The sequence below is a fragment of the Polistes dominula genome, unplaced genomic scaffold, assembly GCF_049000335.1.
Source record: "Polistes dominula isolate Pdom_NZ unplaced genomic scaffold, Pdom_raw_medaka contig_22, whole genome shotgun sequence".
Lineage (NCBI taxonomy): Eukaryota > Metazoa > Arthropoda > Insecta > Hymenoptera > Vespidae > Polistes > Polistes dominula.
The window spans coordinates 625,846-652,111 of record NW_028300966.1 but is presented as its reverse complement, the minus strand read 5'-3'; the positions used below and the strand labels follow the sequence as shown (position 1 = coordinate 652,111).

The 26,266-nt window shown below is 32.1% G+C and overlaps 1 protein-coding gene across 1 annotated transcript in view; it reads left to right on the top strand.

Moving 5' to 3' along the window:
* Nucleotides 1–26,266, top strand: part of CAP (Cbl-associated protein) — a 74,604-nt gene that overhangs the window by 31,963 nt on the left and 16,375 nt on the right. The window contains 15 exon segments of the mRNA XM_089172998.1: nucleotides 433–5,802; nucleotides 12,416–12,469; nucleotides 14,161–14,363; nucleotides 14,954–15,164; nucleotides 15,372–15,473; nucleotides 15,821–15,960; nucleotides 16,202–16,274; nucleotides 16,415–16,450; nucleotides 17,350–17,497; nucleotides 18,033–18,138; nucleotides 19,568–19,600; nucleotides 20,561–20,683; nucleotides 23,307–23,356; nucleotides 23,646–23,815; nucleotides 25,075–26,266. Coding sequence (XP_089029124.1) covers nucleotides 433–5,802; nucleotides 12,416–12,469; nucleotides 14,161–14,363; nucleotides 14,954–15,164; nucleotides 15,372–15,473; nucleotides 15,821–15,960; nucleotides 16,202–16,274; nucleotides 16,415–16,450; nucleotides 17,350–17,497; nucleotides 18,033–18,138; nucleotides 19,568–19,600; nucleotides 20,561–20,683; nucleotides 23,307–23,356; nucleotides 23,646–23,815; nucleotides 25,075–26,266 — 8,011 coding nt within the window.

The window sequence follows — 26,266 nt, the reverse complement described above, 5'->3', positions numbered from 1 at the left end:
AAATCATTTTTTCTTTTGTTTTGTTTTGCTTTTTATTTTTCGTAACGTCACAGCAAAAAGTGATTCGCGATAGAAAATGTTTAAATTCAATCAAATCCAAAAAGAAAATAATCAAATTGATGATTAACAATATTTGTCTTGAAATAAAACGCGATTAATCATTCTCATCATCATTATCATCATCATCATCATTATCAGTATAAATAATTATTTGTCTTTTTATTATAATAATTTGGGAAATAGGACGGTTAGATAGGTCGTATATCGAGTTGAATTTTGCGCAATTAATAAAAAAAAAAAACAAAATACGATGATGTGTCAGGCGTTTGGTAAAAAAAAAAAAAAAAAAAACGACAATTATTATAACGCAAGTTAATTTTCATTGAAAATTGTATAGAAGGAAAAACGTTTTTTTGGGACCGCATTTCATAGGATATTGCGAATCCTCTGGATACGTCACAGACGCTGAATTTACTAACAATAAGAAGAAGATGCCTTCTCATGGCTCGCGTAATCGAAGAAATCGAAAAAATCGCCAGAGAAAACGTGCCCAACAACAACAACAACAACAACAACGTCCACCTACACCAACCGATGATGGTTCAACGAAATTTGATGATAAATTTATTGACGATTCCAAAACGAACGACACAGTTTCGGATAATTTCGATTCAAGCAACGAAATCAACGATCAAATCAACGATGAAAATGAGAAAAATTTGTTGAAAACAAATAAATGTGAAATAAAAATGAAAGAAATAGATAATAAAATACGAATGATCGAGATCAAAACGATAAGTAGTTTGCCATTGGAAGCTACGATAGATCATATACCGGGTGTTGGAATTGTAGAAACTGGAATAATGGATCAAATGAATGTTGACAGTGTTTCGATCAGAGTCGACGAACCTTTAGATTTGATGAGACCATTGTCGGATAATGTCAATTGTAAAATGAAACTTTTAGATGATGAAGACATTTTGACGATTGATATAAATGAGATGAAAGATAATAGCACGGATATGGAAGATACAGTACCGATCATAACCGAAATAGATTCGGACGTTGAAAAGGATAAATTTGATAGATCGAACGACGACGACGACGACGACGATGATGATGATGATGATGATGAAGAAGAAGAGAAAAAGTTCAAATTAAAATTGAATAATTTGCAAGAAGGATGTAAGATTGATACGAAGGATAATACGATGTCTAAAGAGATTGAAAGAAAATTGAGAAATTTCATTGAAGATTTAAAATTACCTAGTACGTCGTTTGAGAAAGAGGATAACAAAATGGAATACGATAGAATAAGTAAAATGAAATCTAAAAAACGTGCCATTTTAGAATCTTATTATCAATCACAAGCGGCTAATAGATTTTTAGATATTATTCAAGAGGAAGGTGAAAAATTATCGGGAGATGAGGAACAACATATCAGAGATTTTATTAACGAAGAAATTGGAAAATTTCGTCGTGCTGAATGTAAACGTATTAATGAGGTTACCAACGAAGACGAAGACGAAGACGAAAACGAAGACGAAGACGAGGAGAATAAGAATTCTTCAGAGTTTTTAAATAATACAAAATCTATGAAAAATAATAATAATAATAATAATAATAATGATAATATAATTATGATTGACGAGGAGACTTCTGTGGATATTAAAATGAATGATAAATTAGAAAAATCGAACGAATCTAAATCTATTCAACCAGTTAACGATATTATCGATGATAAAAGTGTCATCGTAAAAGATTTGTCCGAAGAAACGACGAATAAACAAAATGAAGTTTCTATTTCGGATAATAATGATATTTCAATCGTGACTAAAATTGTGGAACAGGATAAGAATTTAACGTCAAATATAATAATCGTAAATTTGGAAAATAAGATAGAAGATAGAGTTAATAATGTTTCACTCGATGAGAATGGATTTCGGATAAAACGAGAATTTGTGGAAGAAAAGATTGTCGATGAAGAAGAAGAAAAAGACAAAGAAAAAGAAAAAGAAGAAATGTCAGACGTGGATGTTCCTAAAACGAGTATTATCGAATCGAATAAACTGAAAGAGAATGATATCAAAAATGACGACTGTAAAGATGAAACTTGTTCTTCATCATCATCTCGCGAGGAAGATAATAATATGGAAAATGAAATGACGAACGATGATATTTTTGACATAATCGATAAGAAAGAATCAGATTATTTAAACTCAACGAAGAAAAGTAATTTTGAAATAAATTTGACAAATTTCGAAACTTCGATGAACAATGAAAATAGATCGTCGATGGTTACTTGCCCACCAGACGTGCCACCAAGAAGATCATCCAATTTTCGTGTTCAACGAGAATCAACTGTAATATCGAAAGAAGAAAATAGTATGGTGGTTGTTAATGTTCCAATTACTATGAAAGAAGAAATTGTTGAAATACCAGAACGTCCACCACTTCCACGTGAGATGATGCAATGTATTTTGGATTGTGCTTTCAAATGCGAGTCAACGAACGAAAATATCTTACAAGTTAATTTGGATGCTGTTAAGGGATTAACGTTAACGAATGTTGTCAATGATGACGAGAATGATTCATTAAAGATTCCGTCACGTGATTTAACTAAGACCTTAGTTGAAGAGGTTCAATCAAGGGCTGCCAATTTATTCGCATTTTCCAAGTGCGACGACGACGACGACGACGACGACGAAGTCTTATGTAACGACGTAGAAGGCGTCATGGTTGGCAATGAAGAGACTACTGAAATAACCGGTGACAAGTTGTACGAAAAGGCGCCAGGAGAAAAAGGTGCAGGTTTTATCGACAACGACGACGACGAAGACGTGACGGCAACCACTAGGACGACCTGCTCGTCGAAGGATTCAACTCGAACCTACGAGGAAATTACTATGGAAGGTAACAAGGAAATGGGATCAAATGGGATCGATGATAAGAGTAATGGGAAATTTGTTACCGACGACGTATCTACGATTTTATACGACAATATCTTAACTGAACGAAACGAGATATGTGAGAAAAAGATGATCACTGAGGAAACGGAAATAAAGATTGTCGAGGAACATCTACAGGATTCGAGTATCTGTAAAAAAGTTGGGAAAAACGACGACAACGATAACGAGGAAGAGGAAAATGTTGATAGGTCAAGGTCTGAATTTAAAACTGAAGAAAGTTTTATCGAAAACAAATGTTCGACGGATATACGTGAAGAAACTTCGCTAGATTCTGAAGAAGATTCTAAAGATTTGAAAGAATCTTCGATTGATGGAAAACATGTAGAAGAATTTGTTACATCTCAAAATGAATTTCAAGATCAAGATTCTTCTAGTAGTACAGCTTCCGTGAGTACAGTGAAATACGTACCGATAGAATTGTCTCTCATTGATGATTGTACGATCATCGATAAGGATGAGATCAATTGTTCAAATTTAAGGAACAAATTGTCATTGTTAAAATCGAATGAAAGAGACGATGAAATCGAATCAAATCGATCAATAACTCCGATTGAAGAAGATCTTTATTACGTTCCTTTGAATGACGATGAATATTTCACATTAAAACCATCATCTTTAAAAGATCTAAGCCTAAGAAAGATTCTATCAATGCCATTTGGCATTGAAATAATTCGACAATTAAAAAAGGCATATAAATTTAACATATTCGAAAGCTTGCAGAACATTCGATCATTTGTTGTTAATAATGTAGAAAAAAACATCGAGACCGACTACCATCATCGATTAAACAAGCATGGTGTGTCTGACGTTGCGAATGAATTAGCTTGGCTAACGTTTAAGTATCCTGATACAAAGATATCTGACGGAGACGAAAAAACTGTTTCAGACCAGATTAAATCGTCAAGAAGATATCCAGGACCGGTTAATATCTCGGATTTTTATGGTCAAGTTGTTAAATCTGGAAGGATGAATCGTAATGTTGAAGATTTACCATGGTTGGGTGTATCAACTTCGAGGGATCCACGATTGTTGGTATGTTTATCACCGTCTCAACAAAAAACATCGATGCAAACGAGTCCTGACAGATTACTCGATCTTCATACGAAATTTATCAATCGTCGTAGTTACGACGATGTTGAATCTTCTAAAGTTTCACCCATGAATTATCGCATGGTAATAAAAAATGATGATAATGAGCTTGAAGATAAACCATTGGGTTTGTTAAATATAATCAAACAAAATTCGTCTCGATCTGTTGAATCAATGCAGAAACAACCTAGAAACGAAATTTCGTGTCCAGTGAAACAAGTGGAAGGTCAAGAACGTTTGAAAGTTACTCGATTATGCGATTGGATGAATTTAGCTAGATACGAATCGAATGATAACGACCAACGAGATTCGTGTAGAAAATTGCCCTACTCGTCGTCGAATATTGACGATAAAACGATGACGAGTATGACGCCAAGTAGAAGTGGTATTATTCGTGGTCAGTATGGTTTAACGAAAGATCCGAGAATGTACGACGGATCGATGGTTCATTCAATGAAAAATCGATCCTCCTCGATGAACACTAGTAATAACAAGTGTTCGATTACATTTAACAGTGCCATTATTGATAAAAACGTATCGCCGGAAGTGGATAATAAAACACCAACACCACCGAAAAGATTTATCGAGACCCGTTACAACGTGAATCCAGCATTGATCGATGATAGAGTTGAAGTACCACCTAGATCCAAGAGAATTGTAACAGTGGATAAATCTTGTATCGATACTACGAGTATTTTCGATCAAAATCCACCGAGAAATCATTTAGAAACGAGAAAACGTCATGATAATAATAACGTTGAAACTTTGAAGAAACTCACAGCTACGGAAATTGTGGCCAATTTGAAAAGATTGCAAAAAGAGACCATGGAACAATTGGATCTTGGTGGTCATAGAAAATATTCTTTACCGCAGGAATATTTCGATCAACAATTAAATTATATCGAATTATTAGAGAATCAATTGAAAAATGTTATATTAGCTGAGGAAGAGGAAAGAAAGGCATTTGAAGATTTTCAATTTCATCAAGTTAAATCAAAATTTCACGAGGATTCGACAAATATGATGAAGAAAGAAACGATATCAACAAAACAAACAAAACCTGATAATGATAGTAGAATTGAAAAAGAATCCTGGCAAGAGAAATCTAAAGACATTGATCAAAATCGTTCGGAAAGTATTGAAAAATCTGGTAATCGTGATTTTCGTCAAACTATTCATGACGAGAATGGTGTTCACGAGGAAGAAACTACTGAAAAGATTGAACACAGTGTGCACAGAGTGATCACCCAAAAAGGAAAAATGGAAGACGACACTTTGAAAGATGATAATAAAAGTAAAGTTGACAAAGAGGATTTAAAAAAATTATCAAAAAATAAGATCGACAAATCAAATTGCAATTGGGCGATGAGTGGTGAAGCATTTCGTCAAAGGATGTACGACGAGTATGTTAATAAAGTTCACGAAAGGGAAGAAAGGAAGCATCATAAGGTTGTAAAGATAAGTTTGCACGATGACATGAATAAATCTGAATCTAAAATGAAAAATATGAGTGCCATGGAGAAAGAATTTATCGAAAAAGCAAAAAACAGATTGAACAGGTTTGGCATTAAGTTAGACGAGAGTGAACCAGAATCTGAAAATGGTGCTGAGAAAAATCAAGAGGAAGAAGATACAATTGAAGCTCGATGTTTGATCGATGGAAAGGAGATTGGTGATCGAAGAAAATTACCGAAACATCTACGAGAGTTCTTGAAGATCTCAGTGAAGGATAACGATCAGGATGGTGAGTTAACACATCGAGAGAAAGAAATAACCAAAAATGCAAGCAAACGAAAACTAAAAACAGAGAGAGAGAGAGAGAGAGATAGAGATTGATGTGTTGCTAGATGTGTGTCAATTATTTACCATTTCTCACAAATTCCAAAAGTGTTCTCTCCAGACTACCATCACACTGACCAAGGACCAAAAGGACTAAATCCTAAATTTTTTAGCCTGCTGTTCGTATTGAATAAACGAACGAACCTTGACGCAACCCTAACGCACGTGCCGGATTAATATTGAAAATGACATAATAATAGATGTTTCGTGTTTCTGTTATCCTTTTTTCTATTTTTTTTATTTATTTATTTATTTATTTCTTTTATTGATCGTTACTAACGTTGATTGACGAGGAATGATTGTAGTGTCGCTTTGTTTTTCCTTTTTTTCTTCTTCTTCTTCTTCTTCATCTTTATTTTTGTAGCACGTTTTAAAAAAAAGTAATCGTAGAAAGGAATGCTCAGAGAAGTTTTTGTTGGTGTTTTAACGAAGAAATCGATCAGTTTGGGTGTTCGTTTTCAAAGGCGTGTGCTTGCTGCTGAGTAAGTAGGAATTTCACGTTCTATTCCACGTGTTTGCTTTTTTTTTTTTCGATAGAACAGAGTATATATGTATATATATGTTTGTACTATTTTCGTTTCTATTTTTCTTCCTTTTTTTTTTGTTTTTTTAATTCTCTTGTTCCATTGGAGATATAGAAAAGAGAGAAAAAAAAAAGAGGCAGAAAAATGTTTTGAACGATGAACATCGATCACATCGTATACGACATTTCGTTATCTCCAACGCGTTTGAAATAACTTGCCTGGCATTCATTGAACCGAAGAATTCAGGGTATTGTGCGATAATGGATAGAAATCTTAGACTAACGTATTTTAAAAGGTTTATAGAGGTTTGCGGTTAATAATAAGCGATCAGATTGTACGATTGTATATTTATTATCGATCGAGTCTATCATTTAACAATAATCACTGTTTTACAGTTACTATTTATTCTCAAGAAAGGAAAAGGAAGAGGATGTGTTGTTCAATTTGAAATTAATCTATCGAAGTTTTAACTCTCATGGATAATTTATTATTAAATCAATAATCCCTTTTTGCTGTGCCAATGTTACACATACAAATTTCATTTCAATTGACCCAAATTTCTGTTGAATATATTTTTTTTTTATTTCATCTTTAACTTTATTACTCGAAATCGAAATCACGAGGGTTAGTTATACTGTGTTTGCCGTCAGTAGTAGTAGCCACTGTGTGTGTGTCTGTGTGTGTGTGCAATCGTTTTGCTGATTCATACACAGAATGAGGACCTAAATTTAGGCCTCGTAGAAGAAAATAGGGCACCTACTGAGGAACGTCACAAATACGCATCCCCAGTTCTCGAAGACGAAGAAAAACCACCGTCTTCATTTTCGGTTATTTCCGACGACGATTGCTGCTGCTGCTGCTTGCAACACGAACCACCGAGAGAGAGAGAGAGAGAGAAAGAGAGAGACACATCATCGTTGATTCTAAACACACTTTTACTGCTGACCCAACCAACTTTTAAAGTTTATCTGTAACCAACCACGCGAATCTTTTATCTCATCTTCACGAATATTATTATTATTATTATTATTATGATTTCTTCATCTTTTCTTATATACAATTTTATATGTCATAACTGATATACATATATATATAGTCTTTACAGTGTTCCATTTACTCTTACATTTATTATTCTATAGAATAAATGGTTGAAAATGTTGTTAACATTCGCGTTTTATGTTTCTTTTAAGAGACGTAAGATTTATTCCATATCTCTCTCTTTCTCTCTCTCTCGCTCGCTCGCTCTTTCTTTTTTCTCTCGGAAGCTTTTCAAGCTCGCGAAATGGAACAGGATAAAGTGGGCAAAATGGTTGTACTATTGAGAAGAAAATGAATTCGCTCTTTAAAAGGTGCTTATCTTGCCACCGAAATATTCCTCTCGTGAATCTTTTTACGTATAAGCGATGAAATAACACTCCCATCATCTGTCTCTATTTGTATTTTGATTATTTTCTATTATGTCGTAAGAGTATCCAAAATATCAATCGTTAATTTAGATTCTACTGAGCTCAAATAAAAGATGATGCCGTTTATTATGAATTTCATTAAAAAAAAAAAAAAACATGAAAATCATGTCACTCGATCGAGATAACAATTCGAAAAGATCAACGACATTTTCAATTAAAATCATCATTTCACTCGATCTAACAAATTCGAAGATCAACGTCACATTTTCTAATCATATTTTAATTACGATTATTGCTTCCCTTTTTTCGTTGTTGCTTGTCTTTTTTTTTTTTCCACACAACATGATGCACGCTTTTTAGATAAAACACTTGGCACTTATTTTATCGGTGGAGGTGATAAATACAATGAAAACGATCTGCTGCACGAAATCGACAAAGCTTTGGTTATCGGCAAAGGATTTCTTCTTGGTCAAGGTGCGTTTTGGTTTTGGTTTTTTTTTGTTTTGTTTTTTCTAAATGTTACCTCACTAATTTGCATGTACTTCTTCATTCGATCACAATGTTCATAATTATCATTAGTAAATTGTTTGGTCAAGTATTTATCATTGATATTTTCTTTGTGTATTTGTATTTATTTGTATTAAACGTTTCAGATTAAAATATACAGTACAAAAAAAAATAACTGCATATAATGAAATAGGATGAATGTATTAGCAAAAGTAGAAGTTGGTAAATCTAAAAAGCTTCATATTTTCCATTGGAACGTTGAATTTAGGTAAAAAATCTTCCGTCGAGAATTCAATTCACTAAGACGACTGAGATTTTTCACATCCTCCTTCTTCTCTCCACCTCCTCCTCATCCTCATCCTCATCCTCCTCAGGTCTTTTCCTTTGCACTGCAAATTCTCTTATATCTTTTTCGTTCTATTTCTATGAGAAAACATTTTCCAATCTCTCGGACAATATTTTCACATATTCTCTCTTCTATTTGATGAATTCTAAGCTTCGATTTTTTTTTTTGATTCATAAACATCGATAGGGTGAGGGGGGGGGTTGGAATTTATTTTTGTTCAGTTCATTACAAATATTCTATGAGATTGTTATATAATAATAATAATAATAATTAAAGAATAATCGTTCGAAGTGGAAAATTAATTAATTATTTATTTAAATTCATTTAGTTATTCGTAAAATATGATTCAAATAATTTAATAGAAAATTAATTACAAATATAATAATAATAATAATAATAATAATAATAATAATTAAGAATAATTGTTCATTGGAAAATTAATTAATTATATATTTAAATATATTTAATTATTCTTATTGGTAATTCGTAAAATATGATTGAAATAATTTGATAGACAATTAATTACAATACAAAATTATTCAAATAAATAATAAAAAAAAATAAATTAATTAAATTAAATATATAATATAACGAAATATTAAATTTTTTTATTAAATATATAATATAATAATAATAATAATAATAATAATAATAAATAAATTAATAATATGTTTATTATATATTTATGCATACATTAATATATTTTTATTTATTATATATAAAATAAAGAAATAAATTAAATAAATATATAATATAACAAATAGATTTAATACAATATGAAAAGATTATAAATTCCCATAGAATTTTTTGCAACATATAATTAAAAAAACAATTTAATAAAATACACAAACCAATAGATTTCAAATTTTATATTGAAACTCAACAATATAATTTATCATTGAAATTAATATTATAAACAATTTATTTATCAAACACGTGAAGATTTATAGACTCAGAGATACAAAGTGAACTAATACAAAAAAAAAAGAACAAAAACAATACAAAATCATAGAAATGATGGGAGTAGGAGGTAGGGTTTTGAAAAGTCTGGCTATCATCGACGCCGGCGTCGAAGGTTTGGCGTCGACGTCGGCGTAGTAAACGTCGGTAAAGGGAAAACGACTAGAGCTAGTGTTTTAGGTTTTTGCCAAGTGTCGTCGTCATAGTCGTGGTGGTGGTGGTGGTGGTGGTGATGGTGGTGGTGTTCTAGGTTTAGTCTACGATCATCTTTCGTGCTTTCCTAGCGTCTTTTTCAAACGCTATGAAACTTTGATTAAACCGCGTTCGTGCTCGTGCATGATCGTTTCCCATTTTTGTAATAAATATTAAATAAATAAACAAAAAAAAAAGAAGAAAAGATAAACGATCTTCATTATGTTGGAAAAAAGTGAGTGATCCATTAAATTAAATTAAAAAAAAAAAAACAACAACAACAGCAACGAAATTAAAAAAAGAAAATCAAACGATTGGATACACCCTGACAAATCAATTGACATTTTATTTTATTTAATCGATGCTGCTTATTATAATGATTTTTTTCTTTTATTAAAAGTGAAATTTCGTAAAATCGTTAAAACGTTTTCAACGAAGATTATACGAAAACGAGCCCTTAAGCTCGTTGAGCACGAAATATAATCTAGAGAACACAAGTAAATTATTTCTAGTTACTTTGGTTGATATTCTATTTGTTTATCAAGTTTAATTATTATCACACATTTCGTTCTTATATTAATTATCGAGTTAAATGAGTTTTCCGATAATCCTTACACGGTCTATCCATTATCTTTCCTATCTTACTTCAAATATATTCAATGAAAATTAAAAGCATAATCTAATCGTGATATTATAATGAATAAACAATAATAATAATAATAATAATAATAAAATCAACGAGATTAAAATTATATCAAATTACGTATTTATAAACGAGTATTAGTCAATGTTAATATATCATTCATATATATACAACCTACACAACTACACACACACACACACACACAATTAATGTACGTGTAGGGAACATAAATTTTCGTTTCTCCTCCTCCTCGTGTTGTAAATTATAATTAGATCAGAGAAGGCCACGAAATGCTGGAGTGGCGATCATGCTGAGACGAGAGAGTGAGAGTTTCCGATCACCGATCAAGAGTTGATCGGTCAGCAGTATATGCACATATGCACATATGCACATATGTGCATACGTATACGAACGTGTACGTTGCAAACCCCCAACGTGTTTGGTGCTGCTGCTGCTGCTGCTGCAACGTGCTTGACAAGCCAATCTATTCTGAGAATCGTTTGTAAAGAACGTAACATCAATTTGGTATATGTGTGCGTGTATGTATGTACCTTCTTTGTATACATCTCTCTTCCTGGTAGATCTGTGTGTGTGTGTGTGTGTGTGTGAATGTGTTTGTAAAAGCGTGAATGGTCTTACCAAATTTTCCGTGGTTACATGTCGACCTTGTTAGGTGATGATAGTTCTGAAAAAATGAGAGAGAAAGACAGAGACAGAGACAGAGAGAGAGACAGAAACAGAGAGAGAGACAGAGACAGAGAGAGAGAGAGAAACGTTTCACGTCTCGTTTTCTGTTTGTTTTTTTTTGTTTATTTCGTCTTCTTGTTATTCTTGTCTCTCTCTCTCTCTCTCTCTCTCTGTCTCTCTCTGATTCTCTTTATCTCTCACACTTTCTCTTTCTCTCTTTCTTTGACTTTCTTTCAGTCATCCACCTCTTTTCATCCACCCTTTTCTCTTTCTTCACCACTCATTCGTGTTTTTTCTTTCTTCTACTACCTTTCACAAACCCGGCAAGCACGGTTCTGTATTAATGAACCTCGTTGGCTTCGTCAAGGAAACTACTTAAGGAGCCTTTCAGACATTTCCAACGACGATGGAAAAGTTGAGTTAAAAAAAATAGAAAAAAGGAAAAAATTTCTTTTTATGAGAGTGGGCTTCTCTCTTTCTTTTCTTTTCTTTCTTTCTTTCTTTCTTTACCTATCTACTCTTGTAACCTTAACCGTGGAAACAAAATGATAGCAAATTGCCGATATGAATATCTTTGGTATCGTATTTTTCTCTTTTTTATCTTATAAGTATCTACAATTATATAGTATTCTTCTTTTCATGTTGAATTATATTGTAAATTTTATTCAATTGATCTCGTCTTGAAAATGTTAGTTGGTGAGATTGGTGAGATTGCAAATTCAAGGTTTTGATTTTTACTTGTTTTAAGGTATTACATCTCGTAATATGTGTTTACTTTCCATTGAAATATCTTTTATTATATTTGTAATATTACAAGATTAATTTATCTTTTATATATATATATTTTTTGTTAATAGAATTAATTTATATATAATATATCTTTTATATATTAATCTTCTCTTAAACACAATTATACAGTACAATTACACAATTATATAGTAGATATTCTTTCCATGCTGAATTATTGCAGTTTTTATTAAATTATCTTAAATTATCACTCTTATTGCAAAGAGTGTAAAAAAAAAATAAACTCCATGAAAGGTGTCTTGCACTTATCAGTCGCAGAAACGCCATTCTTTGTCTCATAAAAAACGGACAGTTATTTATCACTCGACTTGATATTTATTATACTTTATAATAAAAAATGAAAAAAATCCTTTATTTCGCGAGAATATTAATCAACTAAAAATATATTTAAATTAAAATTAATATGAAACGAAAAAAAGAAAAAAAATTGTTTGCTGCTTTTACAGAGAACGTTATGTTCGCCCCAACGTTTAAAGCCACCACTTTACCAACGAAACCAGGTAAACTTGTGCGAATGAACGGCTAAATTAATGACGATGATGATGTTTTTCTTTTCCATTCTAAATGTTTTTTTTCGTAGCACGTAAAAACGTCCAATTAGACGGGGCCCCGATATTTAATACGTTGACGCCGGCGCCGATTTTCAGTGTCTGTCCTGTAGGGCGGCACTCGAATCTAAGATGCGTTTCATCTGGCGGCACGTGATTTTTGCTTGTTCAAACCTGGACCAAGGTGGACCACCGGTGGTACGCACCGCCCGATGGGACAGTTTAGCGCGAGCCATTGGTGGTACACGCCGCCCGATGGGATAGTCTAGCGCGAGCCACTGGTGGTACACGCCGCCCGATGGGATAGTCTAGCGCGAGCCACTGGTGGTACACGCCGCCCGATGGGACAGTCTAGCGCGGGCCACCGGTGGTACGCGCCGGCGTGAACGTGTTAATGAGAATATTTGATAGTACGATACTAACGTAAATTATTCAATATCGATTATCAAGATAAATGAATGGGATTCATTAATGCGTTATTTGCACGATCTGTTGTTCAAATGATATTATTTATCTTTTTTTTGTTTTTTTTGTTTTTTGAAATAATATTCTAATTATCATACGATTCGTGAATGATTGTGTATGTCAATTGATAATATATAACACGATAAATCGATTAAATATCGATGGGGTAAGTAGAATATTACTACTGCAAACTGGTTGTGTTTACTTTTCAAAAAAAAAAAATAAATAAAAAAAAATGCTACCATCTCAAAATTCATTATTTAAAACTGTCATAATAATAATAATTATTAACAGTGCTTACTCGTTTCTAATTTTACATCTTACATTAAGCCACACACACTCTTACCACTACTCTTATTCGTTTCCTGTTGTGTCGTTGCAAGAACCACGTGTTCACCGTTATGACTAATAACACGAATTGAAAACTTTTTATTACAAAGACGATAACATCTTTTTCTCTCTCTCTCTCTCTCTTTCTCTCTCAAATACACACATGTTTACATACAAAAATACAAACACACATACACACCAACACAAATATATGCATTCATGCTTTTGCCCTATTCAACTAGAAACGTGTATAGGCGACCTGTATTCCAAAAGTAACGAGGTTATAAAGTAAATGAAAAAAACAAAAAAAAAAATGAGAATTGATGAGCAAAAAAAAAATAACAGAATAGTTCATTTCCGGGTTCCTCTTCCTCGTAATACGAGTTTACGCAATCGAATAAGGAAAAAGAAAGGAGGAGAAAAAAAGAAAAAAGAAAAAAAGAAAGAAATGGTCCTTTATATAATAACGCTACTCGAGCCAAGATTAGTGCTGCTCTCTTGTACATACATATTAAATATATATATATATTACATACGTTACTTTTGGCACAAACTGAAATGTAGAATCCACATGTTCTGGCACATTTAATATTCGCAATATTCGCTTTGGTGCAAGGACCTTCCTTCCATTGTGCTTATCTTATTTTTCTTTTTTTAGATTCACAATACTAATTTGACTAATTTCACATTTTTTCCTACATCAATAATAATATTAACAATTTATGTATATATATATGCATTCAAACGAAAACTAAATTAACAATAAATACAAAGTGTGTGTGAAGTACAATTTAAGAAAAGGGATGTAAGAAGAAACGTTGAAGAAAATATTTGGACTTTGTCGATAGGAATTTGGTCGCCAGGAAGTGAACCACCAGCACCGCCAAAAGAACCAAGTCCAGATCGTACAAAGGATTCGCAAAAAGATGGTGGAATACCGCCAGTCTGGACCCCATCCAGCGCAGGAACGAGTCCTGTGCCAGAGAGGAAAGAGTTTCGTCCTGTACAATTCGAAAGTCCAATTTTAAGCAGAAAGAAAAAGTCAGAAGAGGTATGTTTCTTAAATTTATATTTGAATAAACGACAAATCATTATTTAATATTATTTATTATATTATTTTTACTTCTTTTTTTCTAATTATTTATTTAATAATTATAAAAATTGTGCGCCTGTAGTTATGCAACCCTTCAGACACACTTTGAAAATGTTGCTTGCGAGCGCCATCTGCTGGGACGGCATTTTTTTGCAGATCAAACTGTTCATACACGCGTGTATGACGTGTTGCCTATCTTTCGGGCAGGAAAAAAATTCCATTCCAACAAATGTGACTCGCAAAAGCAACATTTTCAAAGTGTGTCCGGAGGGTTGCATTCGTACAGGCGTAATGTTTTTATAAATAATTCATTTATTAAATAATTACTACGTTTCGTAGTACGTAGTTGCACACAAACACAAACACACACACACACACATATAAAATAGAAATATTTTATATCATTCTCTCGTAGATTAAATCTTACAGATGAAACATTCTAAAGAAGTTTTCACATTGAAAAATAAAAAAAAATAATCAATGTAGAATATTTGAATAAATTGTTAGAGTTAAGTTATTTTAAATCAATATTCCGTTTTTGTTTGCAGACCGAGGAGGAAGCTTCTCCCCCTTGGAAAAACGAGGAAGAAAAGAAAGAGATTACCACGGAGAGCAGCTTTTCACAAAGTAGCATATCAACTACGTCTCGCATTGTTAACTCTCATTCTGCACCATCTCAAGGCTTGAACACGCTAGCTTCTACACCAAGATTACCAAGAGCACAAAATCCAACTATCACGCTTCTACAAAAAGCTCGAGGTTTGAAAACAGATATATATATATATATATATATATATATATATATATATATATATATATATACCTACGTTTTATTCAAATAAATATATCAATCTTTAAAATTCGTATTATATTTTAATCTACTTTATATTATTTCAATGAAAACATTAAAATATCGATTATTCGAGTATTGATTTTTGTTGTTGTTGTTGTTGTTTGAAACTTTAGAAGGACAATTGCCAAAGGGTGCAGCGTATATCGAAGAAAGTGAACCACCCAGGGCTGGTCATAACGATGAGAAGAAACCTTTGATTAGTCCAGGAGAAATAAGTAAGTTTATTTAATGAATAATATATTTTTTTTTTTATAATAATTTCATTCAATGTCATTTGTTCATGTTACTTTCGCATGATTTATTTTTCTCCTTGAAGTTTTTCATCAATTTCCAAATATTTGTTCCCCCCCACTATCGTTTGTATTTAAATACCATTTTACATCTTTGACCACTTGAAGTCGATTTGATTTAAACAACAAAGGATAATAGGTTCATCTCGTTCACATCGTCCATCGTCATTCGTCATATTTTCACGGGGATTTTTTGTTGTTTTTGTTTTAAACTAATCGCGCGCGAATTCACGATCGTTTATTGCTTGTGAAATCAATAAATGTTTCGTTAGTCTACACCGTGAAGAAAGAATACGAAAGTGAGCCAGAATCAGAGAACGAACCACCGAAAAAAATGGCCGATTTGGGTCCGAGAAAGTTCGAAGGTATTGGGCCTACTACTAAAGAGGGTATTCCTCTCGTTCTAAGATCGGTAAGTTTGACACAATTTACAAATTCAATGTGATTAATATTAAATGGATATCAATGTAATAATAATAGGATGCTTTTTAACACTGTAGTTTAAGTATCAATAAATAAAATGTTGATACAGGTACGTTGTCTAATAGATCAATTTTCTTCAATTTTATTTATTACATAGACACACTCGTTGTACACAAGTTTTCTAATTAACGTAATATTATAAATTACGAAGTATCAAATCGATTTTTTAGGAAGTCAAGGAGAACAATCAGACCAAGTGGTATAAGAAAATGTACGATTCACTTCATCGTGCTGAAAAAGACGGTAGGCAATTGTTGTATCGTTGTTTAATTCAAACATTATTCAATTTAAGAAGAATTATTGTTTGTGTCAATAATTATAAATTTAATGAAATCATCTTTGAATAGATTACCACATTTTTGTTTTCATCTTTTGATTTTCAGACGACTACATTACCATCCGTTATAAATCCAGAAGAGGTGAATATCTTCCTCCTCAGAAAAGCATATTTTAATAAAAAAAAAAAAAAACAAATACGAATAATTAATAACTTTTGATTAACATCGTTGCTTCGATGTAAATAAACTTTGCGTGAACGAAAGTAATTTACGTCGTTTGTTTGGATGAATGGAATTATTGCGTAACAGAAGACAATAATTATTATTATGATGATGATGATGATGATGATTTTTATTTTTATTATTGTTATTGTTATTATTATTATTATTATTATTATTATAGTCTTAACAAATCTAATCGCTCGTGCGTGAAAATAACAATAAATAATTTATGTTAAATGCGTTTCGCTACTATATTATATTGAACTACTATCTTACCTAACATCCTGGTTCTAACAAGTGTTAATGACGAATAAGCTTTTATAAATTGTCCTTTATTTCCGATGTGAGTTTAACGAGACGATGCCCATAATGACATACCTATTTCATTTGCATTGTATCCTGCAGGTGCTTTACTAACTCTATGATCTATATACATACACACACTCACACACAAACATATATTTTTTGATTAAATTACACGACAGAGTAACGATAACGTTCATTTGAGCGTATACAATGGTTAAGGATTGACGTTCATTTATCAAAGACAAACCAAGACAGATGGTTCTTCACAATTCATGGTGATGGAAGTGGAAATAATAAAAGTGTTTTTTTATTAAAAACACTTTGAGTGCCGTGTTTTCTTTTTTTTTTTTTTTTCGAAAAAAATAATTCGTATTGAAAATAATCAAGTTTTAAACATAACTGCAACTGGTAAAATGAATTTGGCACTCAAAGTGTTGTAAAAAAAAAAAAAAGAGGAAATGAATTTCAAATATTTTTCTCTAACATTAGAATTTATTTTTGTTTTTTTCCAGGAGGAAGATATGGATCTGGTATTAGCAGCTCGGGATATTTGAGCGAACCCGAACCACGTGGTTACACAGATCGATCAGCTACTTTTGATAGCCGTCGTCGGCTGAAAGGCAAAGAAAATGATTTTTCTACCTCGACTATGCCCAGAAAGTGAGTGGTCTTTCCATTCTTTTCTTTTTCTTTTTTTTTTTTTTCTTTTTTTGCAAACAAAACTCCTTTCATCAGAAACAAAATCTTCTTTCATCGGAACAACCATCATTTCAATGATTATTTTTTAATGGTCATTGTCATCCATTGTGTTCACGTTTGTATCTTTTTTTTCTTTTTGAAATTATTTATTTAATATTTAATAATTATATAAAAATGCGCGCCTGTAGGTATGCAACCCTCCAGACACACTTTGAAAATGTTGCTTGCGAGCGACATCTATTGGAACGGAATTTTTTTACTGCCCGAAAGATAGGCACCCCGTCATACACGCGTGTATGAACAGTTTGGTGTGAAAAATAATGCCGTCCCAACAGGTGGCGCTTGCAAGCAACATTTTTCAAACTGTGTATGGAGGGTTGCATACACACAGGCGCACATTTTTATAATTATTTAACATTAATAATATTATATAATAAATTATCCTACTTCTTCGTTTCATTCTCTCGAACGCACATTTTTCTTTTTTTTTTTATAGAAATGGAGCATTGAAATATTCTTCGGACGTTTACAAAAATCAGCCAGGACGAATCGAGGATTACGAACCAGGACGATCATCTATCGCCGATAAGGAGGCAAAAGAAGTACGTAAAAAAGAAAATAAAATAAAATAACCACCATCATATTTTTTTTTTTTTTTGATCGTTAATCATTCATCGAATTTTCCAAATGTGTGGAAAATGTTTAATGGCGCACGAATGAATTAAAAACCCAAATCAATTTTACGTTTTGCAAATTAAATGAGGTATCCAACTACTTGTTAGGATAATTTGAAATAATATTTCATTTCAAATATAATTCTCACGAATGTTTGATTTCGTTAAATATTACACCTTTTAACTTACGATCTTAAATGGTACGTACAACTACTACTACTACTACTACTATTACTAATACTAGGAAAAATCGAATGAAAAAAAATATTCACACGATAGAAAAATGATATTGCTGGAACATGATCGTTTCAAATGGCTTTGCTTCTAGCCAACTTCTGTCACGCGGACTACGAGGAAGGTAACGATTGAAAAATGTGAAACGAGTAACTATACAAAATATGCTCATTTCATAAATTTACAACATTTAATAATATTATTGAGAGCTTTTATTTTATTTAGCATTTCAATTCGTCTAACTGTGCGAACTTGATTTTCATTTTGTCTTTCTCTCTCTCTCTCTCTCACTATCTCTCTATCTATCTATCTATCTATCTCTTTCACTATTTTTGTTTATTTGTCAAGGCAAAAAACATTGCGTTTATTTAATTAATATGGTACAAACAAACAATAAATAAGGTACACAAAAGAACATTTCACATAATCTTTAAGGAAACTTTCTATTACGTATATTATACCTTGTGTTTGGTTTAGCTTTGGTAGCGTCGCTTGTAGTAAATCCTATGTTCAAAACACACCCACACACACACACTCTTATCTAGTTTACATCTATGATGTTAAAAAAAAAGGGGTTGAGGCAATTTCGTATATGTGGGATACCACACGTGCAATATCGTTTACCTTATGGCAGGGGTTGGCAACCTTTTTGAGTCGGAAAAGTCAAAAATTACAATTTAATAAATTTCAAAGTTTTTAAAGAGACACCAAATTTTGTCTTGCCAACGATAAATAATTTTCTATCTATTAAAATAGATTTTTAAATGTTTTTTTTTGGAACTAAAGAGCCGCAGTTTCACATCTAAAGAGCCGCATGTGGCTCGCGAGCCGCAGGTTGCCGACCCCTGCCTTATGCCATTTCAAAATGACCAAGTTTATCTTACTAGAAATACGTGGTGTATGTTATACTTGAAGTTTCTAAATTATTCTCAATTTGGATTTGATAATTAGATGAAAACTAGACTGAGAAACTTTATACACACACACAGATACACACATATAACATATTATTATTATTATTATTATTATTATTATTATAACTTTTGATTTCTCTAAATGTATACATAACTCTCAATAGACATTAACGCATAGTTTAATGCTGTAATTAATTCTATGTTTCTAGTGGTGGGACGAGGTCATGGACATATTTGACGGGGTACGCCATTTTTATACTTAAGACAAATTATGTAAGGCCTATTCACTTTATAACACTCCCATCTATTTTCCTTATGGGGTTTTTATTCTTGCTATTATTTTTCCTATCTTTCTTTCTCTCTCTCTCTCTCTCTCTCTCTTTCTATTCACATTACTTTTTGTATATTGAATACATAACGAGAGTGATAATACCCTTAAGAACTGAGTGTTCTTGTTGAATAAAAGGAAATCTCATATAAAAGAGATTTCAACCTTTTATTGGAGTTCAAGTTATTCCATTATCTCGTCTGTGTTATCTAACTTGAAAGCAAAAGCACTCTGCTTGCTTTAACGATCGAACAACAATCTTTGAATTCAAGATATTAAAGTAGTATATTTATTTTTTACTAGCTTTTTATTTACTAACTGCAAAAAAAAATAAAAAGAATTATTAATACAAAGTGTTTAATAAGAATAAAAAATGCATATTTTTGGTAGATTCGATTTGAAGTATATTTTACGATTAATCTTTTCATCTTTGATATCAACTATGCACCTGATTTCATTGTGCACGATTATTCCATCTCTTATCATCTGTTAGGAAATAAACAAACAAACAAACAAACAAAACCAAAAATTAATCTCATTCGATTATGGATCTTCTCATGGAAATCAATTGATTCCTAATCCACCCCATTTTGAATTTAGGATATTAATTATCTCGGATATTTCTATATATGTGTATATAGTTCACTATCTATGCATATATATATATATATATCACGATTGTAATGTTGACATGCGTGTAAATTAATTTGGTGTTATGTCCGCTCGTAAAGTAACCACATTTCGCTTTCGGATCGCTTTTTCCTAATCCTTATGATAAATACCATTCTATTTACCACCATTACCATTATTACCAAAACCACCACAACCACAACCACAACCACTACCATAACCGTTAATCGCGACGATCGGACAGTGGCTGGACGAAAACGGATGTCTTCAGGAGAATTATCCAAAGGGTCACGTCGTTGGTGCTTGTGGACGTCCAAGTCAACAACGTGTGTTGAGCCTTTCCTACAGACCGGAACCTAGTCAGAACGTAAGAGAACCTTGGCTATGTGGCTCGAAAAGTCAGCTCGAGATCGGCCCGAGGATCCTTTCCTCAAGGCCGATCAAGCATGGAGAGTCTGAATCTACTCGTCAGCATGTACTTCTGCGTCAGCAACAACAACAACAGCAACAGCATCAGCATCAGCAGCAGCAGCAACATCGTTCGAAGATTGTTCTTGATCGTATCGGCAAATCGATGAAACAATTCGAGGATGAGGATACAACAGCAACGATCAATGCTAGGCCAATCGAGGATCGTATTATCCGACCATTGGAAAGAAGCAACGATTGTTGTTGGCATGCAGCTACTGGCAGCATGTTGGATGGAAGATCGAAGAGCTTCGTATTACCGGATCGTTGTTCTCGGCGTTCTTCTTCACCTCAAAACGTCGATCGTTCCAGCTTACTTCGAACGATCGTTCCTATTGGCACTCGCACTAATAATCATCATCATCATCATCATCATCTTCATCATCATCAACAGCAGCAACAACAACAGCACTACAACCAGCAACAGCAGCAACAGCAGCACTATTATCATCATCATCATCATCATCACCAGCATCATCAACTATTGAATAATAATAATAACAATAACAACAATAACAACATCCATAACAGTGATCGAGAGGTAGACGAAAACGATGACAACAACGATGAACGTCATCACCGTTATCACAACCATCATCTCCACCATCATCATTATCACCAACGCGTACCACCGCCTTCTTCTTCATCATCTTCTACTACTACTGCTATTGCTACTACTACTACTACTACTACTACTACTGCAAGCACTGCTACTACCACTACCAATACCACTGCAGTTGTTACTACTACTATTACTACTACTACTTCTTCTACTTCTACTGCCACTGCTACTGCTACTACTACTACTACTACTTCTATTTCCAGCACTGATCATCTCACGCTACCATCACCATCACCAACGACACCTTCTTCCGTTAACGTCGCCAACCTTCTGGGCGCATCTTCTGCGCCGGTTTCACGGGTTAGAAGCTTCAACGTCATTGACAAGTAGACTTGCACGATGACGTTTCTAACTTATTTTTCTTCTATCTTTTTTTCTCTCTCTCTCTCTCTCTCTCTCTCTTTCTTTATTTTTTTTCTCTATCTCTCTTTCTTCGTGTTTACTCGTAGATGGATGCATACTTTCATGGTTAAAAAGTCATTACTGGAAGTTTATTGTCGTCGAGGTCATTGCATTATGTATGAGTCGATAAACTGTTGGATATAAGGACGGTAATTTCTATTTTGATGTCTTTCATTTCTCATACCAACAGAAGAAAAATTAGTTGAAATTGATGTTAGATATTCATAGTGGTTTTGTTTCTTTCAAATATTTAAACAATATGGTTAAAAATTGACTATTAATTAATTTCTAATCAATTATCAGGGGGTCGGCAACCTTTTTGAATTGGAAGAGTGACAAATTACAATTTACTAAATTTTCAAGTATTTCAAGAGCCACCAAATTTTGTCTTGCCAACAATAAATAATACTCGCATAAATAAAGCTTTGTGATACCAAGAAAAAAAAAAAAAAAAAAAACTAATCTATTTATTCATCGGTGTGTAATCCTCGTTAATCGATTCAGAACGATTTTTAAAAGAGCCGCATGTGGCTCGCGAGCCGCAGGTTGCCGACCTCTACCATAAATGTCTGAATTTGAATTAGTCTTCAGATTTCTCGTCAATATTTAATTTCTTCTTACATTTCTAAGCCATCAAAATAAATTTTAATAATTAATAATAATTCACAATCATTAAATCGTAAGGACAAGTTGATTAAGTTTTCTCGTTAGAATTAGGATCAAATTTTGATTGGATATTTAAACATTCGTTGAAAATCGTTGTTTCTTCTTCCACCTTTTCCTTTTTATACTTTCTTTATGTGTAGTTTCCTTTGACAAAATGTTAACGCTAAAATTCGTTCGCTTTTATATTCCTTTAACTCGTATCTTCCAAGCTGTGCTTTTATATGCGATTTAGTATGAATGTGTTGGTTAGCATGTTTTCACATATACACACGAAAACAAAATTTATGAGAGAAACTATTTGGAAAAGGTATTATCAAGATTCGAGGAAATATACACCCATTTGATATTTTCTATGGTCATATGTAAATAATACATATATATATATATATATATATATATATGTATACAGTAGAAAATAATACCATAATGTATTCGTGATTTTCTATTTATGTATGTAATCGATTTACAATGTTGCTACGTGCTGCCTTGTATGAAACTAAATGTTTAATGTCTGCGCATTAATATACCGCATAATAATATATTGCATATCGACGTAATACTACAGTACATGAATGTGTATGTATATTATATCATTAATCATCATATATGTATGTGTGTACACGTAATTTCTATTTTTCATATATGCCACAGGCATTATTTCAATATATATATATATAATATATACAAGGCATGTTTATTATAACAAGCTGCATATGTTTCTAAATGAAAGTTGAACAAAAAATAAACACACACACACACACATATAAAAAATAAAATAAAATGAAATAAAACGTATGAAATTAATTGGATTGATATTTTTTGTTCATTTCAGCAGTTCGATCAACGTAATGCACAACAAGCAGGAAAACCTTACATGTCTCAGTGAGTATTTTAAACAAAATTAAAAAAATTGTATCAAAAAATGTATATATACATTTTTATTACAAAAGATAAATAAATATATTTAATCAATGATTTATAATAATCATCATTACAGTCAACTTTAATTTGATATTTCAATGAATTAATAATTAACAACAATTCACATTGTCAATCACGTAAAATGAAAAAACAAGTGTAGATAATACATTTTCTGATATTTTTATTATATAACAAACAAACGTATATGAAAATATTTTAATGTTATTATTGTTGTTATTATTTTGTAAAGTGCTTTTAAGGAATCAGGATACGAAAGTGATTCAACATTGGTATTTCGACGACGAGAGGATATAAGTCCACTCAGTCTCTTAGAACAAAGATTGGCTTACAAAAGTGTACAAAGTGGTGGTGACGTGCCATTACATGGTCTTCGTAAACCAGCCCCAGAACGACCAAAGGGTGAGTTACCACACATATCAAAAATATTCAATTAGCTGATTCTGATTTTTTTTCTTTTGTTTTATTATATTTTAAATGAATGTGTTATGTGTATTTGAAACAACGAAGCTCATTTCATTTCTCTGTGTAATCTGGCATGCTGGCATTTTGTACTATTATTATTATTACAACATGCATTATATTTTTATTTGGTCTTGCTATTGCTAGAACGTTAATGTTTGCTAAATATTTTCAATCGTTTAATTGCATTGAATGCATGTGTTGTTCATTCTAGGTGATCATTTTCAATTTAGAAAACCATTGACATTCATTTTTAAATATAAAAATATAAGAATATAAGTGATACCCCCCTCCCCCATTTGCAAATTTTCAAAATTCATATTTGAAAGCATGATAAAAATCAAAACGTATATTATAATCATTCGAGTCTCAGTTATCAGCATGATTTACATTTTTCTTTTTTTGGTTTCCAGCATGTCGCTAAAAAATGATTTAGCTTAGTACGCATACTTTTGATCTCGTTATATCTTTTGTTATTTTTTATTTTGTTTGTATATCTCATTTTTTATATTACGCTGTAAAAAATAATAAAAAAATTAAAATATATATATATATATATATATATATATAGTCACACACAGCACCGCTATATTACGCAAAATGTATTTATCGATATTGGTGTGTTACACACTTTTCAATTCTTCGAGTGCTAAATACTTTTATCTAAAAAAATATTTATGTAGAAACAGAATAATTTATTATTAATCAGAATTGAATAATAAATTATATTTAATAATTTGTATTCTTAATATATAAAATATTAAATTAATATTAATTTAAAATTCTAAATTAGTTTTGAATTAATTATTATATAAATATGAAATGATTTGACACTCAAAGGATTAAATCTCTTATTTCATTTTTATTTTCCTTATAACTATATCAATCTAATCTATTTCTATCTATTTCTATCTCTTTATTTTTTAATACGCACATAAGGAAATATTAAAAAAAAAAAAAAGGAGAAGAGAGGATTTTCCAATTTTCACATTTTGGCACGCTAAATGATGTCGAACAAAAAAAAACAAAAACAAAGCTTGCATATCAATGAAGAACTTTTTTTTCTCACAAACTTCTGGTGAACGGTGATAAAAAATGGCTTTTTGGATAAGTATATAAGGGGCACCCTATAGAAAAAGAAAAAAAGGTAATTAAAAAAAAAAAAACAAACCAAACAAAGATCGAAACTTTGTCCACAGACGATTCGGAGATTGAATATTTTCCAATTTCACCAACCTTGACAAGGATTCGTGTACATCGTAAGAATCACAGGACATCATTGGGAATCAAAGGATCTTCCTCGTCGATATTTTTTTCCGAATACAAACGATCGTCACCGTCATTGGGTTCGACGATCATTCATAATCCGAACATGAAAAGAGGAATTTCCAAATATCGATCGAGTTGTTCCTCTACTTCTGTTAAAAACACTGATAACCAATCGGAATCAAGATCGAATTATTCACAATTATTAGGGAATACTTTTTCAAGACCACCTTCCCCACCTAGAAGAAAATCATCGAGGAACAACGAAACGTTGAAAAATTATTACAAAAACGTTACGATTGAGAATAATGATAATCATCAATCGTCTAATTCAAGACACGCACAGTGTTTCACACCAGAAAGAGTTTCCGATATTCGTATTTTGAGAGAAAGATTGTGTAATAATTTGGAAAAACATCGACAATCGCGTGAACGTCAAAGTTCACAAATCTTAAAAGTTCCATCATCATCATCATCATCAAATCCAATTTCTAACAGAGGATCGAAAATTTCGAAAACCAATTTTCATAAAAGTATTCGTACCAATTATCCTCGTAGTTTGTCGGAAAGTAACGCAACGAGAAAGGGACTTTCATTGGATAAAATTAAAAATCATTCATCGTCAATTAAATCCGAACTGTCGAAGAAAAAACCAACAGGTGTTGGAACATCGACAGATTCGAAAGAAATAGAAGAACCATCATCGTCATCGTCACAGGTTTTTAAAAAGGATAATCCAAGAAGTCGTCTTACCAAAAAGGAACAGGAAGAATCTTGTAAAAGATTGAGCAGATCTTATGCCGACATTTCATCGTCATCTCTCAAACCTAAAGATATTAAAAATACAAAAATTCAACCATCGGAAAGATTTGTGACGAGTTCCACAACATTGTATTCAACTCATACGATAACTGATAAGGAAAAAGGTACAATAGATAAAGCTTTAAAGGTTGTATTAGCTATATCGTCAAAGGGTCAAGATTCTTGTCGAAAAAGTGAATCACAATTATCTAAAAATAGTTCATCTACTCGCAAATCAACGACACCTGTTCAAATTTCAAAATCAAAGATTAGAAAAAAATCATCCCATAACTGTCGGTTCATCTATCTCGTCTATGGAAATTA